Raw genomic sequence first — 22637 nt, forward strand, 5'->3', positions numbered from 1 at the left:
CTCTCAGCATAGCGTACGTGTCAATGCGGTGCACGTTCTTCAGTGGTGAAGGCGTGCGCTGTATATCACGTCATATAAGGACGAACACTGAAAAGTAATCGGGTCAGTACGTTTACATGATGAAATATTTTGTTTAATTGGTCCATGAAAAGGTTTATTCCACCCCTCTCAAACCAATTACAATTTCATTTGGGTTGGGCATTTTTATTCTGATTGAGGTGTTTATATGGAGCATTTTCATTCGAATTGGACTTTTAAACCGATTACAGTGCTCCAAGTAAACGCACCTATAGACTGTAAAAAAACATTTGCGCTACATGGCACTTTAAAAACTGGATAGTTTATTTATAGTTCAATTACAGATATTTCACGCCATATTCGAATGCTTATGCTCAATGCATATTCGAATATCGAACAACAAGTGACAGCCCTAGTTACCTGTATTAAGGGGACCTGTTTGAACTCGTTATCAGTATAAAAGACACCTGTCCACAACCTCAAACAGTCAGACTCCAAATTCTATGGCCAAGTCCAAAGAGCTGTCAAAGGACACCAGAAACAAAATTGTAGACCTACACCAGGCTGGGAAGACTGAATCTGTAATAGGTAAGCAGCTTGGTGTGAAAAAATGTGAAGTGGGAGCAATTATTACAAAATGGAAGACATACAAGACCACTGATAATCTCCCTTGATCTGGGGCTCCACGCAAGATCTCACCCCGTGGGGTCAAAATGATCACAAGAACAGTGAGCAAAAATCCCAGAACTACACAGGGGGACCTAGAGAATAACCTACAGAGAGCTGGGACCAAAGTAACAAAGGCTAGCATCAGTAATACACTACACCACCAGGGACTCAAATCCTGCAGTACCAGACAATCCCCCTGCTTAAGCCAGTACATGTCCAGGCCCGTCTGAAGTTTGCTAGAGAGCATTTGGATGATCCAGAAGAGGATTTGGAGAATGTCATATGGTCAGATGAAACCAAAATAGAACTTTTTGGTAAAAACTCAACTTGGCGTGTTTGGAGGAGAAAGAATGCTGAGTTACACCATACCTACTGTGAAGCATGGGGGTGGAAACATCATGCTTTGGGGCTGTTTTTCTGCAAAGTGACCAGGCGACTGATCCGGGTAAAGGAAAGAATGAATGGAATGGAATGAAAAACCTTGTGGCGACTTACAGAAAATGTTTGACCTGTGTCATTGCCAACAAAGGGTATATAACAAAGAATTGAGAGGAACTTGTTATTGACCAAATACCTATTTTCTTATTTAAAAATCAGACACTGTGATTTTCTGGATTTTCTTTTTTTCTCATTCTGTCTCTCATAGTTAAAGTGTGCCTATGATGAAAATTACAGGCCTCTCTCATCTTTTTAATTGGGAAAACTTGCACAATTGGTGGCTGACTAAATACTTTTTTGCCCCACTGTACATCATAATAATAATAATAATAATAATAATAATAATAATAATAATAATAATAATAATAATAATAATACTAAATTACAATAATTAAACAGACTGAGCATAATACAGGACAATGAATTAAGATTAATAATTAAACATGAACATTTAAAAAAAAAAAAAACTGGTAACAAAATGTAACGCAGCTGTAATTTCCAGATTATGGCCGGTCCACAGCTGTAACCTGACACCTTGTTAGCGCTGCAAAGCTGTGCATCGAAAGCATCAAAAATACATTTTGGTCCCAAAATAACAAAAACTATGACTTTATTCAGCATTGTCTTCTCTTCTGGGTTTCGCGAACGCGGATTGTAAATAAACCCAGAAGAGAAGACAATGCTGAATAAAGTAGTAGTTTTTGTTATTTTGGGACCAAAATGTATTTTCAATGCTTCAAGAGATTCTAACTAACCCAAAGATGTCACATATGAACTACTTTGATGGTGTTTTTATTAGCTTTCTGGTCCTTCTGGAAAGGGACAGTATACCGTACGTTTTCAATGGACAGACAGAAAGCTCTCGGACTAAATATAAAATAACTTAAACTGTGTTCCTAAGATGAACGGAGGTCTTACAGGTGTGGAACGAAATTAAGGTGAGTCATTAATGACATCATTTTAATTTTTGGGTGAACTAACCCTTTAAGCGAGACAGGTTAGTGACCATTCAGGCTAGTTAGTGACAGCAGCAAAACTTTTTTTTATAGTAACCGAATCCTGTTTTTACATACATGGAAGATTTTTACCTTGCCACTTGCTTCTGAGGGAAATCTGAATTTGCCTAATAGTGTTGCCCTGCAATTTAAAGGTTTATAGGATCTTCTTATTTGCCTCTCAGGTCATGTTTAAAATGGCACAAAGTATTTCTCTTTATTAAATCTGCAGTTGACCTGGTGAAAGTTTTTTGAGAAAAAGTTTTTCTTTAATTGTTAATCTCTATTATACTTATCTAGGCGTTTGTCACTTTTTAAGTTGTTTTGTTCCCTATCGACCCAGCCACAGCACATAATTGGGAATAACATGCCTTACCTTAACATCGAATCGACCACATAGGCCTGGGGCCAGCTTTCCTTTGCTGTTCGCCCCATCCAAGAAATAACGAAGCTATTGGCTTCTACTTTTTTTAGGCCTACAAATCTTTGCGTCGACATGTACTAATCTAAACATGTAGAGTGGAATTTGCACCGCAGCGCCACCACACCTTGATGGTTATGACAAGAATAGCATGTATAGTTGTCTTTATTTAAGTGAATTAGATTTAAATCGCTGTCATGCATGAATTAATTATATTTTTGCAATTTTACATATAATCCACAATGATCACATTACACAAATCTGAAATTGCACTTCAAAATAACACACTGTCAATATTTTTTCAGGGAGCCCATGTCTTATTTTGGGGAGCTGATTTCCCCCTGGATTTTATCTTTATTTTACCTGATAATTAGATAATTAGTTAAACTTAAGGAGGTTTATCAATATACAGTATAATTCAAGAAACTAAGATTTTTAAGTTATTCAACTTTTTCAGTTCTTTAAAGATTGATATACATTTTCATTTATGTTTTGTGTAAATTAATTTGAATTAAAATGTGTGATTCAAAGCAGGTATTACACACTTTGTAATTAACCTCTGATGCATTTTGAATAAATAAAAAAATCACATAAAAAATACTGCTGAGATTAAATATGTTGACAGCCTACCAACTCCCTGGGTCGTAGTACTGAGGTCCTGAAACTGCAGCCGCCGGTATATCAGCCAGTTCTGTAGGTGGCGCTGTCACACACACACACACACACACACACACCAAATACGTGTGTGTTTTGTATGTTTATAAATATATTTATACTTTACATTTTTATCAGGAATGTATGTTAAATTATCATGAACATAAACTTATGTATGAAATCATTTTGTTTTAGAAGTCAAATTGGTCTGAAAATATTTAAGAACAACAGACAAAGGAAAGACAGCACAGATTATGTCAAACAGAAGAAGACTCAAAACAAAAGTATTAGGAGCACAACAAAGGACATCAAAACACAATTCAGCACACTAAGCAGATATTTTTCGTGAATGTGTGAATTAAATGCTCAAGTAGGCTACTTTATATGTGTCACCTTATTCTTTGTAACTAGCATCCGTGCCAACGAACCCCATACTGGGGCAGCACAAGAGCACAGCGTGACATGATGAATTTTTAAAAAATAATAAAAAAGGAATAATTTGTGAACATTAAATGTATCTGTTGATTAGCCAAGGGCTTTTATTGTAACATATACTGAGAAATATTACAGAGAGTGAAAAGTGTGCCCCAACCAATCCCGCTCTTCCCTATTCAATGCTCGAGAAAACGACTGAATCATTACATCGCTATTTAAAAGGCTTGAGAATATCAGTGAAATGCAGCATTTTTATATATTAACAGACATGGCAACTAGATGCTGGATTCCCCTTTGTACTTCATGCACTGGATCCTCATTTCCACTGATCTAGAGGAAGCTGATACAGACAGGAAACCACAACGATTTTTTTAACACTAAAAAAACGGGTCAAATCAGGCTCAAACACAACACGTACCATTTTAAAGTCAACGTGAATTCAAAATAAATAATTCTTATGTTTTAACTGAATTTTGCTGTATATGTATGTGTATATATATACATACATACATACATATGTATAAATATTAACTTCCCTTCCTCCTCGCAAAGATAGGCTATATCTTCTCTGATGATGTCAGACAATAATCCTGTCCCTGCCCAACACTTTTTCTTGTTGGAGAAGATGCATTGCAACATCTGTTTTGTGCCAACATTAAGGAGAATAAATAACAGATAACATAATTATGCCTTTTTATTTTTGTTATTTCAAATAAAAAAATGAAAAGGGAAGTTGTCATTTTCAGTTTGATTTGTACTGGACTAAACATTTGGAAAATGTTCCTAAAATGTGGGTGGTCGTGGATGAAACGGAAGGTGTTTAGATCAAGTGTTGCATAACGTGAAGATTACACCATGAAAGCTTCAGAGCTCATTTCCTCTGTCTTACGTGCACATTTGTAAGGCAAATAACTATGTTTGTCCTGTGAAAAATATATTTTCCAGTGGCCGGTGTGCAATACATTTACATTTATTTTATTTAGCAGATGCTTATACAAAGTGACTTACAAATGAGGAATATAACATGTGATTCATACCGAGAAGTGCTAGTAGCCTAATAAAGTTTCAGACATCATTCAAAATATTACAAGCTAGAACAGTGAGAGATTAAGGAACAGTGAATGGAAAAAAGGGGAGGGGTCGATCGTTTAATAATTGGTATGGGCTGCCTTTTATTGGTTTATGTAGGAAATCTCTTGAGAAGGAGCAAATATTTATTAACAAATAAATGTGCAATTGAAAACTTCTGCTGATGCTGCAACACTTGGCAACTGACAATATGGCAACAAAGGTTTCAGTGACTGTGTTTGTGTTTGTGTTTCCTTAGAACACCAGCCTCTACAGAAGACACATTTTTATGTGGAAGAGAATATGATGTGGTCGAATGCACAGCAGTACTGCAGAAAGAACCATGATGACCGTCAACCACCAGCAAAGTAATATTGAAACTGAAACTGTCTGCTAGTCCATTGGTGACTTTTGATTTTTTTTTTACTGGACTGGACTTAAGAGAGATGCCCAAAGCACAACACTGTGGAGATGGACAGGAGGTGAGAATGCAAATAATAGTATCTGGGACGCTGCACAACCTGATACATTGCATGAAAATTGTGCCGCTGTCTTAAAATCAAATAGTTAAGTGCAGGTTATTCCTTGCTTTTGGTCTATACCATTTTATTGTATGGAGGACTTTGAACTGATCCTGGTGCAGCAAGAAAACACATGGGAAAAGACTCTGCAGTAGGGCTGTAACGATATGCGATATGAAATCGAAATCGCAATACGCAGGTCCACGAACCTGTATCGCGATCTGAGAAGGCAGAATCGCGACACACCCCTTCCAACTCCCAGAATTATCCTTCCTGTCCAGGTCCAACTTTTAAGTCAGCAGTATGGCAACATTTCAGTTACCCGGTGGAGAACAAGGATGGCTATCGTGTAGTTGACAAGACCCACACAATTTGCCGTAAATGTTTCAAGAAGCTTCCCCAACCGGCTGGCAAAGTGGTGTGAGCGTGGCGTTTCTGTTGCATGTCATCCGCGGGGCGGCTGCGTGGCGTTTTCTCTTTCTTTGCACACCAGAAGCGTGTCTGACGCGGTGCTTCTGTTGGTATTGATGTACAGGAGGCCCTATACTTCATGTTAAATATATATTGCCTATTGGTACCGCAAAGAAAACGTCGGCAGTAGCCTATTGACCATACAGATATATGGTATTGACGGCAAAATAGGCTACAGAATACTGTACAGAATAAAACTGTTTTGTCCCCCCCATATCGAGGTTTGTATCGTACCGTGGGTCAAAAATCGTGATACGAACCGAATCGTGGGTTTGGTGTATCGTTGCAGCCCTACTCTGCAGACAAAACTACATTGATCTGGCCAGTCTAAGCTCAGATGTGATTATGACAGAGGCGAAAGATTAGAGCAAACCAGCCCTGACAGAGGATGTCTGGATTGGCCTGCATTTCATAGCTGGTCACTGGTTTTGGGTAAATGGAAATAATGTTGCATATAAGGGCTGATCTGCACTATAAAAAAATAAATAAATAAAAAATAAAGTTACCTGGTTGCCTAAATTTTGAGATCATTGACATTAAAAATTGGAGTTAATACAATGAATATTTTTGAGAATCAACAACCTTTTTATTCAATTATTATTAAAAGATTTTGTAAGCATCATGGGTAATTGTTTGTGTTTTATATGTGATGGCGCAGTGAAACGTGCCAAATTGTGCCATTTTCATCAACAAAATGTTTATGTGGTTTAGACACAATAATATTTTAAGTTTCTATTTATTAAACTAAATTCCTTCATTGTATCAACAACAACAACAAAAAATCTAATTTTTTAAAGTCAGTTTAACATAATTTAAGTTGAAATAACAAACATCCAAGTCGATTGTACTGCAAAAGTTCAAAATTTGCCTTTTTTTACAGTGCAGTTTACTTTTTTAAAGTTAAACCAACAAAAAAAATGTACAGTGTACACTGTAAAAACTTATTTAGAAAAAAAGTTACCTGGTTGCCTTAAAATTTTGAGTTAATACAATGAACATTTTTTGAGATTCGACAACCTTTAAAATATTATTGAAAGATTTTGTGAGCATATTGGGTAATTGTGTGTGTTTTATTTCTGATGACGCAGTGAAACATGCCAAATAGTGCTATTTTCATGATTTATCACATTTTTTATGTGGTTCAGATACAATAATATTTTGAGTTTCTATTTATTAAAGAAATTTCCTTCATTGTATCAACTCAAATTTGTATTAGTTATACAAGATATAACTCATTTTTTAAAGTCAGTTTAACATAATTTAAGTTGAAATAACTTAAACATCCAAGTCGATAGTACTGCAAAAGTTCAAAATTTGCCCTTTTTTTTACAGTGCAGTTTAAAACCAACAAGTTAAACCAACAAAAAAATGTACAGTGTAGGAAGAGCCCCAGCGTCCTGCCATGGATCAGCGCTGTGGAGTTTATGATAGAAAAAAATGGCTTGGAAATCTGCAGATGGATTTCAACTTCTCTGTGTCAAGAAAATAAAGTGACGCCTAATGGAAGCAGTATAGCCTAACTGAATAATGATTACACTAAAAACATACAAACATTACAATCAAGTCAAATTAAAAGGATTTCTGTGTCTGCTAAATAGGCTACAAGTAGTTTGTTTTCTGCTGTAATGTGAATCTTGAGGGGAAATCGTGTTTAACAGTGATAGTTGCAGTAATGAAAAGTATAATTTTTGCCAGATTCTAGATATGTTGTTGACACATTCAAACTTGCATACTGTAACTTTTGTGCATTATTTACAGTTTTTGACTTGAAATAAATAAGAGTTATTTCACTGTCTAAATGCAGTACTCTTACTTGAGGTTGACCACTGAAATATTACAAGATAATCAAATAAAGAAAAGGTATTTTACCGTTTGCCATTTGCCATTTTGCAACTATATGAACAAGCAGTGATTTGAGTATTTAGTAGACTCTGCTTAAAGGGATAGTTCACTTTAAAATTAAAATTCTTTCATCCTTTACTCACCCTCAAATTGTTTCAAACCTGTATGAATTTCTTTCTTCAGCTGAACACAAGGGAAGATATTTTGAAGAATGTCAGTAACCAAACAGTTAACTGGAGCCATTGACTTCCGTAGTAGGAAAAAAATAAAAAATACTATGGAAGTCAATGGCTCCAGTTAACTGTTTGGTTACTGACATTCTTCAAAATATCTTCCCTTGTGTTCAGCTGAAGAAAGAAATTCATACAGGTTTGAAACAATTTGAGGGTGAGTAAAGGATGACAGAATTTTCATTTTAAAGGGAACTATCCCTTTAATATCTGCTAACACTTTATTTTGATGCTCCGATAACAGACATTCTTCTGACTATAAGTAACTTTGCAACTTGAGTTTAGAGTTAAAGTTGATCTGTTGATAATGTAAAAACAATTGTGTCAAAATTAGCAAAAATTACCAGAATGTAAGCCCTTTGTGTTCAAAGGAAAAAAAGTGATAAGTCATGGGACAGCCTTTAATGTTTTTTGTGACTGAGTATAAAGTAATAACTAAAACAATGTAACAATATGGATCATAAATTCAATATCTCAGATACTTACTTTGTTGAGAAGATGAGAAGGCATATCCTTAACTGAACAGAGCTGCTCACACTCACATTTTCCATTAAAGAGAAAAACACGTGAATGGTAGGAAACCAGTTACAATTTTTAAAGATAATGCAGACATTTTAAGAAAGTAATCATGTACCTTTTCATAGTGTGTTGACAGTCTGTGTAATTATATAGTTAAGCTCCAGAAAATCAGAAGGCTAATACGTCGGCTTTGACTGTTACAGATTTGAAAAACAAAAAGGCGGGAAAAAAGAACACTAAACTCTAACACAAAGAACCATATTAGCATATAATGGTTGATATAAAGTTCTGAATAGAATTGCTACTATATGTAAAGAAGTTTTAAAGAATCATCTTTTATTAGTTCTAATCTTTTATTAGTCTGATTATAATTATGCTTTTACAGTTGTATTTATTTTAAGTACACTAGCATCACCTTTGTTTGCCAATCTATTGATGCAAGAAAACAAAATATTCTGAGGGCAGGAAATGAAACCATTTGAACACAATACAAAATAGTATAAGCACTAAGAATCAACCAGAAACAATCCAAATATTTGGAAGCATTTAATGTATTTAAACTCAAAATAAATTCTTACAAACTTATAATTAAGCCTATGTTGTAACGTAAGCTCTGACGATCAATGGTTTAATTTTTGTTTCGCATACAGTTGTTCTCTTAAATGCCACATGTAGCAGAAAAAGCCCACCTCAGAGCAAAACAATTTGAACACACTTTTAAACCAATGGAAAGAAAAGGCCTACACATATACAATCAAACACAGCTCTGTTTCCATCGCTCACACCTGTGGTCAAAGACAGATGCACATTTTTTCAGACCACTCATGTATTCTTTAAAACAGGAAATGACTCGGACTCTGTGGGGTTGGTGGCATGTTGCTCTAGAAGCCAGAGCAGGAAGTTAGCCTTGAGAATAGTGACACGCAGTGTGGTATAGGTCTAGGCCTACATGTTAGAAGCTATAAATGTAGTTTAAAGGGTGGATATAAAATACATTCAGTATAAAAACTATTTAAATTATTAAACAAGTAGAAAAGTAGACCTTTTACATTGTGTTATTTCATTAATTCTAAACGTGATTACCAAAAGTTATTACAGTATGAATACTAGCCTACATAAGCACAAACTGTTATCCTTGTGATAAGGTTGAAAGCTTATTTACATGTGTGACATTGCTCAAGATGGCAGTGCTGTGTCCAGAAACCGCTTTCCTTTCTTTTGCAGTCTTATTTATTTCCTTTTTTCATTTTGATGGTTTCGTATGTGTCCTGATCATGAGGCTTGAGACCCTGCGATGTGGAGAAGAGAAGGGGACAAAACGGATGTGGCAGAAAGTTAGCGCAATTTCAATAGAAGCAATACCAGATCAACCACAGGCTTCAGATTTGTAATATGAATCAGTTAAATGCTATAGCTGCCTGCTAGTCACAGTATAGGATTTTAATGTCTTTACTACTTAAAATAGTTATATGGATTTAATGCTGCCTTCCTGGCTATCAGAATAATCTTAAATACGAGTGTCGTAAGGAAAAATTGGACATGAATGTCCTTGTCAAGTCGTATTAACCAGTGGAAAGCTCGTGATCATTTTGATAACCAAGTTCCCGTGGCGGAGGGGGAAACGTCACGATTGACTTCATATTGCGTGAGGAGGCCTTGTCATTTTAACTTATAACAACGAAAAAAACAGAACAATGTCTAAAAGCTGATATGACACACACAGCAAACAAGCTAAACCAAACCCAGAAACAAAAAACCCCTGAAGTTTTTATAAGCTGTTGACCCAAAAAAACAAAAACAAACAAGCGCTTAAGGACACAAAAGGGGATACAGGCAATTGAGACAGAGCACAACATGTTATATTACACTGAGAACTACACCCACTGGAAGGGAACGTCATCAGCAACAGAACAATTATATATAAAATTGTCATTTAGATATTCGACTTAACAGTGACAAAATGTTCCCTGCACACGTAGCCATACTGAGTGTCAGGATCCCAAAATTGACCCATTCTTCCTGCTGAAGCTTCACGTTATTGCCTGTATCCACTTTCGTCTCCTTAAACGCTCGTTCTTTGGGGGGTCGACAGCTTATAAAAACGTATTTCTGTGTTTTTTAGCTAGTTTGCTGTACACCCTGTCACATAGCAGCTTTTAGACACTGTTCTATTTTTTTTGTTATAAGTCATAAATGTCAAAGAGGCGCTTCACGCAATAGAAAGTCGTGAGAGAAAGAGAGCGCTGGATGTTTTCCCTCCGGTGCGGGCGTGGCCTGAATGCGCTCGGGCTCTATGGGACGCTTAATCATTTTAGCTTTAATAGGATTCCCCCCAAAAATAGGCATGAATAAATCATGATTCTTCCATAATTCTTGTCCCGCCCGACAACAAAGCAGTTGAATGCGTAATCACAACTTTTAAAAATATATTTCGAATAGTTATTTTGTAAAATAAATAAATAAATAAATACCAGTCAAACATATTAGGCTAACGGATAACATTTGATGGATAACAGCCCAACATAACTTATGCCTGTTTTAAAGCACAACATGAGTATTTATTTTAAAGGTGCCCTAGAATTGAATTACATTGCCATAGTGAAATAATAAGAGTTCAGTACATGGACATCACATACTGTGAGTCTCAAACAACATTAACTCCTACTTCTTATGCAAATCTTGTGAATCAAAAACACCACTGAAAAAAAGTGCTTCTCAACATAAACCCAAACGTGACGCAAGCGCTGGGAATCATTTATATGCACGCCCCCAACATTTGCATCTGTCCAAACGTGTGCATTGTCAGGCGGAACTGACGAAGCCGAATCATTTAGACTTCAGGTAAAAAAGACACTCGAAGATAGCAAAAATGGCAGCTCTCATGACACGTCATGTTTAGGCTGTGCAGGGGACTTGAGGACTTTTCATATGTCAACAGTCATGGTTGAGGTTTATTATAATCGGATACCACAACAAATCGTTCGTTTGTTCGGCACATTTTAAGCAAGCTCCACTCAGCGTCTTAAACTGAAGAAAGGGGAAACTATATTCCTGCAAGCAGTAAGTAATTTATCCACTTTATGACCAGCTGTTTAAACAATTTCTTATAAAATTGAAAGTTTCTCAGAGAGACCGCATTGTCTAGATGACGCAAGATGCTAGTACAGTAACAATAGGAAACTCCAAGTACCATACAAAACTAAATAGTGTGTCTAATGATTTTGTACTACAAAATATAACCGTAGATACGTTACTTACAGATTGTTCACTCGATCCTTCTAGCCAAACGTCACCTTTCCCACCATATACAGGTCCTTCTCAAAAAATTACCATATTGTGATAAAGTTAATTATTTTCCATAATGTAATGATAAAAATTTAACTTTCATATATTTTAGATTCATTGCACACCGACTGAAATATTTCAGGTCTTTTATTGTTTTAATACTGATGATTTTGGCATACAGCTCATGAAACCCCCCTAAAATTAGCATATTTCATCCGACCAATAAAAGAAAAGTGTTTTTAATACAAATAAAAGTCAACCTTCAAATAATTATGTTCAGTTATGCACTCAATACTTGGTCGGGAATCCTTTTGCAGGAATGACGCTTCAGTGCGGCGTGGCATGGAGACGATCAGCCTGTGGCACTGCTGAGGTGTTCTGGAGGCCCAGGATGCTTCGATAGCGGCCTTAAGCTCATCCAGAGTGTTGGGTCCTGCGTCTCTTAACTTTCTCTTCACAATATCCCACAGATTCTCTATGGGGTTCAGGTCAGGAGAGTTGGCAGGGCAATTGAGCACAGTAATACCATGGTCAGTAAACCATTTACCAGTGGTTTTGGCACCGTGAGCAGGTGCAAGGTCGTGCTGAAAAACTAAATCTTCATCTCCATAAAGCTTTTCAGCAGATGGAATCATGAAGTGCTCCAAAATCTCCTGATAGCTAGAGCTGCATTGACCCTGCCCTTGATAAAACACAGTGGACCAACACCAGCAGCTGACATGGCACCCCAGACCATCACTGACTGTGGGTACTTGATACTGGACTTCAGGCCTTTTGGCATTTCCTTCTCCCCAGTCTTCCTCCAGACTCTGGCACCTTGATCTCCGAATGACATGCAAAATTAGCTTTCATCCGAAAAAAAGTACTTTGGACCACTGAGCAACAGTCCAGTGCTGCTTCTCTGCAGCCCAAAAGTGGCTTGACCTGGGGAATGCGGCACCTGGAGCCCATTTCCTGCACACGCCTGTGCACGGCGGCTCTGGATGTTTCTGGACACAATCTTCCTCAGGGTCCGGTCACCTCTTCTCGTTGTGCAGCGTTTTTTGCCACACTTTTTCCTTCCCACAGACTTCCCACTGAGGTGCCTTGATACAGCACTCTGGGAACAGCCTATTCGTTCAGAAATGTCTTTCTGTGTCTTACCCTCTCGCTTGAGGGTGTCAGTGATGGCCTTCTGGACAGCAGTCAGGTCAGCAGTCTTACCCATGATTGCGGTTTTGAGTAATGAACCAGGCTGGGAGTTTTTAAAAGCCTCAGGAATCTTTTGCAGGTGTTTAGAGTTAATTAGTTGATTCAGATGATTAGGTTAATAGAGAACCTTTTCGTGATTTGCTAATTTTTTGAGATAGGAATTTGGGGTTTTCATGAGCTGTATGCCAAAATCATCAGTATTAAAACAATAAAAGACCTGAAATATTTCAGTTGGGGTGCAATGAATCTAAAATATATGAAAGTTGAATTTTTATCATTACATTATGGAAAATAATGAACTTTTATCACAATATGGTAATTTTTTGAGAAGGACCTGTCAGTTAAAACGACAGTCATTTGACAAGGCTATTCATTTTGAAAAAATATAAGTTATATATTTATATTTTTGAGAACTGAAGTAGGCCTATGATGTTTTTGCATGCTTGTATTTTAGACTACATCACAGTCACTGCGTCACGTTAGCCTACATTGTGACTAACATTATATAAACATGCAATATCGTTGACAAAAAAAGACAAGTCTAAAATGTAGACTGAATGACACACTTTAAGCAGAACATCTCAAATGGAGATTGCTGAAATGCAGCTTACTTGTTTATTGGTAACTTCATCCGAGAGAGAGAGAGAGAAAGAGAGAGAGAGAGAGAGAGAGAGAGAGAGAGAGAGAGAGAGAGAGAGAGAGAGAGAGAGAGAGCTTGCGTGCATATGGTTGCCAGATTGGACATGTTTAGGTAAAACACTGGATGTGTTCTTTTTTTCACAGAAAAGCTGTTTGGGGGATTTAAAAATACTGAAATAATAAAACTCTCGCGTACGGATGATCTGAAAACACCAATAAACAAGTAGGCTGCATTTTATCAATCTCCATTTGAGATGTTCTGCTTAAAGTGTCATTCAGTCGGTCTGTGTTCTGTCAGGACTCACGAGCCGCTTTGCTGAACTGCTGTGAGCTGCTGAAATAAGCCAATCAGAGCAGAGCTCAACATTAATATTCATGACTCTTCCAAATAAGGCAAAAACAGAGCATTACATCCTAGGGACAATTTATAGGGTTGTAAATGGACCTGTAAAACTGTATCTGGACAATTTTTGCCCTTAAATAAGCCACATGCCCTCTATGTAGATATCAGAGAACAATTGAACATATTGTTTCAAATCATTCTAGGGCACCTTTAAATTTTTACTTTCCTTTATTTGTTTAATAAAAGCCTACTTTAAAATATATTTAAAGTTTATAGTGCATTAAGCAGTTACTTGCTAAATTTAGCTTAGCCTTTTGTAATTTACAAGTAATCTGCGTATGTTATCTTCACGTGCAGTCATAGTCAATTCCCTTTAGTATGATTATTTGTAGAGTTAAGGCCATTACATAAACCACAAGATCAGAGAAAAAAGTTCTCGCTCACAGGGCTGTGGGAACAAAATTACATAATTGTGTTCTCACCGCCCAGGTTTGGGAGTTCTCGCACCTTGTTCTTGACTCATCATCTGAGCAGAACATTTTTCAGCCACACTTTATATATTAGGTGGCCTTAACTACTATGTACTTACATCAAAATATAAGTGCAATGTACTTATTGTGCCCATTGTGTTGTAAAACACATTTGCTGATAGGTGGGATATGGGTGAAGATAGAGACAGGTGTGGTGGTGTGGGTCAGTTTAAGGGTAAAGTTAGGGTCAGGTGTGGTGGTGTGGGTCAGTTTAAGAGTAAAGTTAGGGACAGGTGTGGTGGTGTGGGTCAGTTTAAGGGTAAAGTTAGGGTCAGGTGTGGTGGTGTGGGTCAGTTTAAGGGTAAAGTTAGGGTCAGGTGTGTTGGTGTGGGTCAGTTTAAGGGTAAAGTTAGGGTCAGGTGTGGTGGTGTGGGTCAGTTTAAGGGTAATGTCAGGGACAGGTGTGGTGGTGTGGGTCAGTTTAAGGGTAAAGTTAGGGACAGGTGTGGTGGTGTGGGTCAGTTTAAGGGTAAAGTTAGGGTCAGGTGTGGTGGTGTGGGTCAGTTTAAGGGTAAAGTTAGGGTCAGGTGTGTTGGTGTGGGTCAGTTTAAGGGTAAAGTTAGGGTCAGGTGTGGTGGTGTGGGTCAGTTTAAGGGTAAAGTTAGGGACAGGTGTGGTGGTGTGGGTCAGTTTAAGGGTAAAGTTAGGGACAGGTGTGGTGGTGTGGGTCAGTTTAAGGGTAAAGTTAGGGTCAGGTGTGGTGGTATGGGTCAGTTTAAGAGTAAAGTTAGGGACAGGTGTGGTGTGTGGGTCAGTTTAAGAGTAAAGTTAGGGACAGGTGTGGTGTGTGGGTCAGTTTAAGGGTAAAGTTAGGGTCAGGTGTGGTGGTGTGGGTCAGTTTAAGGGTAAAGTTAGGGACAGGTGTGGTGGTGTGGGTCAGTTTAAGGGTAAAGTTAGGGACAGGTATGGTGGTGTGGGTCAGTTTAAGGGTAAAGTTAGGGTCAGGTGTGGTGGTGTGGGTCAGTTTAAGGGTAAAGTTAGGGTCAGGTGTGGTGGTATGGGTCAGTTTAAGAGTAAAGTTAGGGACAGGTGTGGTGGTGTGGGTCAGTTTAAGGGTAAAGTTAGGGACAGGTGTGGTGGTGTGGGTCAGTTTAAGGGTAAAGTTAGGGACAGGTGTGGTGGTGTGGGTCAGTTTAAGGGTAAAGTTAGGGGCAGGTGTGGTGGTGTGGGTCAGTTTAAGGGTAAAGTTAGGGACAGGTGGGGTGGTGTGGGTCAGTTTAAGGGTAAAGTTAGGGACAGGTGTGGTGGTGTGGGTCAGTTTAAGGGTAAAGTTAGGGGCAGGTGTGGTGGTGTGGGTCAGTTTAAGGGTAAAGTTAGGGACAGGTGGGGTGGTGTGGGTCAGTTTAAGGGTAAAGTTAGGGACAGGTGTGGTGGTGTGGGTCAGTTTAAGGGTAAAGTTAGGGGCAGGTGTGGTGGTGTGGGTCAGTTTAAGGGTAAAGTTAGGGACAGGTGGGGTGGTGTGGGTCAGTTTAAGGGTAAAGTTAGGGTCAGGTGTGGTGGTATGGGTCAGTTTAAGGGTAAAGTTAGAGACAGGTGTGGTGGTGTGGGTCAGTTTAAGGGTAAAGTTAGGGACAGGTGTGGTGGTGTGGGTCAGTTTAAGGGTAAAGTTAGAGACAGGTGTGGTGGTGTGGTTCAGTTTAAGGGTAAAGTTAGGGACAGGTGTGGTGGTGTGGGTCAGTTTAAGGGTAAAGTTAGGGACAGGTGTGGTGGTGTGGGTCAGTTTAAGGGTAAAGTTAGGGACAGGTGTGGTGGTGTGGGTCAGTTTAAGGGTAAAGTTAGGGACAGGTGTGGTGCTGTGGGTCAGTTTAAGGGTAAAGTTAGGGACAGGTGTGGTGGTGTGGGTAAGTTTAAGGGTAAAGTTAGAGACCGGTGTGGTGGTGTGGGTCAGTTTAAGGGTAAAGTTGGGGACAGGTGTGGTGGTGTGGGTCAGTTTAAGGGTAAAGTTAGGGTCAGGTGTGGTGGTGTGGTTCAGTTTAAGGGTAAAGTTAGGGACAGGTGTGGTGGTGTGGGTCAGTTTAAGGGTAAAGTTAGGGACAGGTGTGGTGGTGTGGGTAAGTTTAAGGGTAAAGTTAGGGACAGGTGTGGTGGTGTGGGTCAGTTTAAGGGTAAAGTTAGGGACAGGTGTGGTGGTGTGGGTCAGTTTAAGGGTTAAGTTAGAGACAGGTGTGGAGGTGTGGGTAAGTTTAAGGGTAAAGTTAGAGACAGGTGTGGTGGTGTGGGTCAGTTTAAGAGTAAAGTTAGGGACAGGTGTGGTGGTGTGGGTCAGTTTAAGGGTAAAGTTAGGGTCAGGTGTGGTGGTGTGGGTAAGTTTAAGGGTAAAGTTAGAGACAGGTGTGGTGGTATGGGTCAGTTTAAGGGTAAAGTTAGGGACAGGTGTGGTGGTGTGGGTAAGTTTAAGGGTAAAGTTAGGGACAGGCGTGGTGGTATGTGTCAGTTTAAGGGTAAAGTTAGGGTCAGGTGTGGTGGTGTGGTTCAGTTTAAGGGTAAAGTTAGGGACAGGTGTGGTGGTGTGGTTCAGTTTAAGGGTAAAGTTAGGGACAGGTGTGGTGGTGTGGGTCAGTTTAAGGGTAAAGTTAGGGTCAGGTGTGGTGGTGTGGTTCAGTTTAAGGGTAAAGTTAGGGACAGGTGTGGTGGTGTGGGTCAGTTTAAGGGTAAAGTTAGGGACAGGTGTGGTGGTGTGGGTCAGTTTAAGGGTAAAGTTAGGGACAGGTGTGGTGGTGTGGGTCAGTTTAAGAGTAAAGTTAGGGTCAGGTGTGGTGGTGTGGGTCAGTTTAAGAGTAAAGTTAGGGACAGGTGTGGTGGTGTGGGTCAGTTTAAGGGTAAAGTTAGGGACAGGTGTGGGTCAGTTTAAGGGTAGGGTTAGGTGTAAGGGAACTGTAATTATAAATGTCACTACAGAAATTAATTACTGTAGTGACCGATTGAATTGGCCGAATTGAAATTATGTGAATTGATGCAATTTAATTGACAGAAATTCAATTCAATTTTAGAGTAATTACATGCAAATGATTATTTAAAAATGTTAGCACATAGTAGTCAAGGCCACCTAATATAAATCGGGACCCTTTTTTCTTGTGGGTGTCCGAGAACTATTGTGTGATGGTCAGAAATGTAAAGTGCCACCTGTTCGGCACCTGCTTTTCTCGTGAAGTATGGAATCTCCTGGCGAACGAGGTGTTCTTGCCACCTCGAGAAAACAAACAAATTTCTTTGTTCTTGTGGAGTATGTACAAAGCTTTAGGCGGAGTGTGAATATGTAGGTTTACTATAGAAAAGCTCCAATGTAATTACAATGGGGACCGAACCCGACTGACTCGGTCTGCAGAATACAGAATATAGACATACACACACAAAAAAATCTAAACAACCACAAAACAACAAGAATACCTCATAAACCCCTTCGCCGGCATCTTTCTTCTGTAAACAAATGAAAAGAACAAAAGCATTAGAAAGGCTGAGACAAAGATGAAACGTGTGGCTACACACAGGGCTTTTGAAAGCTCAGTGACATTCATGGTCAGATTGATTTTGAACAATTTTCAGTAACACTTTAGAATAATGGTCATAAGTTAACATTAGATAATCTATTATCTATCATGAACTAACCATGAGCAGTACATTTGTTACCATGTTAGTTCATCTTTGTTAACATTAGAGTTTAATAATGTATTAGTCAATGTTGAAATTAACATTAACAAAGATAAATAAATGCTTTAAAAGTGCAGTTCATTATTAGTTCATTTTAAATAATGACCATTACTCTAAAGTGGTACACAATTTTCTTCTGGTGCAATAGCCTATACTAATAGTGTAACTGTGACTATAATAAACTTTCTGAAATGGATGCATGCTTGATCTGTATAGGCAGAGGACTTATGTGAAAGGTTGCATGCTTTAGCAATTTTTTTTTTAGAAAAGGACTTCACACTGATCACGACAGGATGCAAAAGTGTGAAGGGGGAGGAGAGGGACAGTTAGCAAAGAAAGATCATTTTTTTTAAGTTTGTAAAATAAGATTGAGTCTTCAGAGGCTTAAATTTGACAATAACACTGTGCTCCTTAAGTCAGGTTAGGGTTCATTTTAAGGATATTAATAGTTAACCTGCATAAATATCATTTTGCTGGTCTCAGAATGTACTGGCCATCGATACAGCTGTTTGTGTTCAATTCACATTACGCCATATTTTTTCATTCTAGCAGTTTTTGCTATATTTTATCATTTGTTTTCTGTAAAAAGAATGTAATATGTAAACAAATCATTGCCACACACACAGATACATGTATATATTTATAGCACATAACGTGTAAATAATTTAGCATGCATGGACAGACGGATAGTCTTACCCCTGAAAACTCTGCTCGTTTACTTCGCATCTGCGAGATGGATGGATGGATGGAGAGATGGATGGATAGAGAGAGGGATGAATAGATGGATTATTGTTTTTGTTGTTTTTTTACAAAAAGAATAGTTTTACAGAAGGTCACATATACACACATATACCTATTAGTGCTGGGGGGGAAATTAATCAGGATTAATCGCATCTAAAATAAAAGTTTGTATTTACATAATTGTTTCATAATATGTGTGTACGGTGTATAATTATATATAAATACACACACATGCATGTATATATTTAAGAAATATTTGCATGTATATACTGTATATAATTTATCTTGTATATTAAAAATATTTTTTTTAATAAAATATTTCTTAAATATATTCATGCATGCATGTGTATTTATATATACATAATAATTATACACAGTACACACACACATTATGTAACCACAAACTTATTTTGGATGCGATTAATCACGATAAAATTTTCCTCAGCAATAATACCCATATTAATATAGATATTTCATAAAAAGGATGCATGCTTGATCTGTCCATTTTTATATATATATATATATATATATATATATATATATATATATATATATATATATATATATATATATATATATATTTAACTTTAAAAAGTAAGTAACCTGGTTGCCTTAAAATTTTGAGTTTATTGAAATTAAAAATTTGAGTTGACACAATGAAGGAAATTTATTTAATAAATAGAAACTCAAGATATTATTGTATCTGACCCACATAAAAATGTGATAAATCATGAAAATAGCACTATTTGGCATGTTTCACTGCGTCATCAGAAATAACACACACACACAATTATCCAATATGCTTACAAAATCTTTTAATAATATTTTTATAAAGGTTGCCGAATCTCAAAACATTTTCTTTGTATTAACTCAAAATGTTTATTTCAATGAACTCAAAATTAAGGCAACCAGGTAACTTTTTTTCTAAATAATTTTTTACAGTATATATATATATATATATATATATATATATATATATATATATATATATATATATATATATACACTGAAAAAAAATAAAGTCTACAATTGAAGATTTTCTAGAGACTGATCACATCAAACATTTTTAGTTGGCCAAATTGAATTTCTGTGAATGAAATGCATCAATTCACAGAAATTAAATTTGGCCAACTGAAATTTTTTGATGTGATCAGTCACTAGAAAATCTTCAATTGTAGACATTATTTTTATTTACAGTGTGTATGTATGTATGTATGTATGTATGTATGTATGTATATATATATATATATATGTATATATATGTATGTATATATATATATATATATATATATATATATATATATACACACACACCAATTATTCACTCAAATATAATTTGCAAAATACAAAAGTGGGGGAAAAAACACTTTTAAACTAACTTTAAGTACATGAAAAATCACCTCCAACTTTGACAGTCTCGATTAATTGAAGACACACCCACACATTTGTTTTTGTGAAATGCGGGGCTCATCCATAGGCGTAATGGTTTTTATACTGTACAAACTGTATTTCAGACTTTCAGAGTTTGAACTGAGTTAAAGATTTAATCTCATATAGTGTACCTTCATTCTGCAGTACAGGACAGTGAGAACAATCCCATAGACGAACAGAACCGCGTCCAAGATGTAGCAAATCTGCGGCTCTTTCATATTCATTGCGTCTAAACAACAAATGGAAATAATAAGAAAAAGACAAAACAATATAATGTTGCTCAGCTAGACTTTATGACAATTATTAACAGTTATATGATTTTTGTTATTAACACATATAATCTCTGTTACACTTTATTTGGTAAAACTTTTTTTTTACAGTGTTAACACATTTTTCATAGCGGTATACTCTAGTTAGTGTCAATTATGCAGTTACCAAACCCTAACTAATATATTAAGTACATATAGTTACTATTACTCAGCACTTAATTGTATAATTACACTGTAACACGGACACCTTAAAATAAAGTGTAACCCTTTATTTTAAGGTGTGTGATACAGTGAAAATATATATTTTAATACTGAGTGATATTAATGAACTGCATGTACTTACTCTAGGGTTAGATTATGATTAGGGTTTGGTTTATGGGTTTATTTTATTTGGATGTAATTATGCATAAATTATAGTTATTACTATAGTAACTACACATGTAACAAGGACACTAAAATAAAGTGTTACCGTAAACTGTATTTTAACGCCTTATCAATTTTCACTTGATAAATTCTTCATAAATTTGTGGTCATGAGTAAATTACAATAATAACGATGATGCATCACACTGTTTGAACTGTATGCAAGTATTGGTGATGCTGTTATATAGTTTATATGAAAGATGACACTTGTGTTTACAATACTAACAAATCCACTTATACACACCAACAAAATATGATTTATTGTCATGACGTTGTGTATCATGACATTCAAATCAGAACTCGTTATCAGTTTGGATATTATACACTGCAAATATTGCAATGCATTTGTAACTAACAACTCTGCAACGTATTAAAAAGCACTACTAGGTGTTAAGCTGTTAGTGAGAGAGCATGCGTGATGCTTAGTATCATATCCTACAGAATAGTGTTACTTCTCTTTTCGCGGAAATGTTCAAGTACAAACGTGAATCCGCTGACCACACGCTCTTTATTAATTGATCAAGATGCAGGATTTTTGTCGCTCGTAGCAAGCAGAATGACGATTTCCACTCATCAACCACATTTGAAAAGCAATGCATTGACAAGTGAATAATAAAAAATACTACAAAGCTCAAAACTTTTCTACTCAATAGCAGATAGGGAACCAACAACCAGCCGAACTAACATCGCAAGAACCTAAAATTAAGCACACTAGCACTGTTTTCACAGTCACTTGGCGTTGTCGCTGAAAGGGTCATATTTGTGTGGTTCAAGCCTTCTTTACAGAATAAAGAGAGGCTACTTCCTGGCAACAAAGTTTCCTTTCAAACACTGGTTCAATGTTCTGATGTAGTAAAGCTTCGCAACAGAAGACTAAGACCAACAAAGCCTCTGACTTTACTGTTCACTTCACTTTTTTCCACACATGCTACATTGCAAGAGTGGCAAATGTACATTGGGTTTTTCAGCTTCATTTAGAAAAAGTGCTGCCAAAATACAGAAGCAAAACCTTGTATGAAATCTAGGCATACTTCCACATTTAAGATCATGAGGGCACTATTCTTAGAGGCATTATTTCATAATATATGAAACAAATTAGAAACAAAACTGTTTGGCTCTAAAAACACAACGGTGATCACAATATATTAAGCTTCACGGGTCTAGTGGAGAAAATGACTACCTGAAAATGAAAAATACAATAAAAAACAATGAAAAAAACCCAATTCGATTTTAGTTGCACATCCCAAAAAGAAAAAACACTTTATTTACGTTGGAATAACCCTTAGGCCTTCCCTAAAAAGGTTATTAATGTAATAAATTTGCATGATTTAAATGATTTTCTCTCAACCTGTAACCTCTGTATCGACATTGGCACGCGAAACACAACCAAGCCAATTCCTGGCATCTCTCGTTTGAGATTAAAAAAGCGTTAACATTTAACACTTACCAGCAATGCCGAAGCTGAGCCAAAGAGAAAGAAGAGAGAAGGGCATCATCATCCTCATCCAAAACTTGGGCTTTGCTCAACACAAGCTCACTGGACACACACCTCCAAAGAAAACTTTCAGTCAACAGACGTGAAGAGCATATCAGAGGCAGACGAGAGGGAAGTTGTGGTGAAAATATGTCAGTTTTGAAGTTAAAACCACCCCCACCCGTAAGTGACGAAGAGGAAAAAGGGCCGAAAGCCATGTGATCTGCTTTAGAGTAAAGATCCTTGGAAATGCTGAATCAATATTTGACCCAATGCTGCTATAAAAACTGCTTCATTGAAATGATTTCATACATACATAGATATACACATATGTTTATGTATAAATGTGTATACATATACATGTATACACACACATATGTGTG

At 37.0% G+C, this 22637-nt stretch overlaps 1 protein-coding gene across 1 annotated transcript; it reads right to left on the bottom strand.

Annotated features, from left to right (window-relative positions):
* Positions 1-8816: 8816 nt before the first annotated feature.
* fcer1g (Fc epsilon receptor IgFc epsilon receptor Ig) lies at positions 8817-22443 on the bottom strand. Its single transcript, XM_067445422.1, has 5 exons — positions 22228-22443; positions 20221-20318; positions 18614-18643; positions 17657-17686; positions 8817-9570 (listed from the first exon to the last, which is right to left on the bottom strand). Exons 1-5 carry the CDS (start codon positions 22283-22285, stop codon positions 9508-9510), a joined length of 279 nt encoding a protein of 92 aa, XP_067301523.1. The 5' UTR covers positions 22286-22443; the 3' UTR covers positions 8817-9507.
* Positions 22444-22637: the final 194 nt, after the last annotated feature.

The sequence above is a fragment of the Pseudorasbora parva genome, chromosome 1 (assembly GCF_024679245.1).
Source record: "Pseudorasbora parva isolate DD20220531a chromosome 1, ASM2467924v1, whole genome shotgun sequence".
In the NCBI taxonomy this organism is placed as follows: Eukaryota; Metazoa; Chordata; class Actinopteri; order Cypriniformes; family Gobionidae; genus Pseudorasbora; species Pseudorasbora parva.

Excerpts from the sequence above, each read along its gene's own strand:
- fcer1g (XM_067445422.1), bottom strand. The coding sequence starts at position 22,285 with ATGAGGATGATGATGCCCTTCTCTCTTCTTTCTCTTTGGCTCAGCTTC. Across the intron at positions 18,644-20,220 it reads TCCTGTACTGCAGAATGAAG|ATGCGAAGTAAACGAGCAGA; the intron begins GTACACTATATG and ends TCCATCTCGCAG. Across the intron at positions 17,687-18,613 it reads AACGAGCAGAGTTTTCAGGG|AAGAAAGATGCCGGCGAAGG; the intron begins GTAAGACTATCC and ends ATTTGTTTACAG.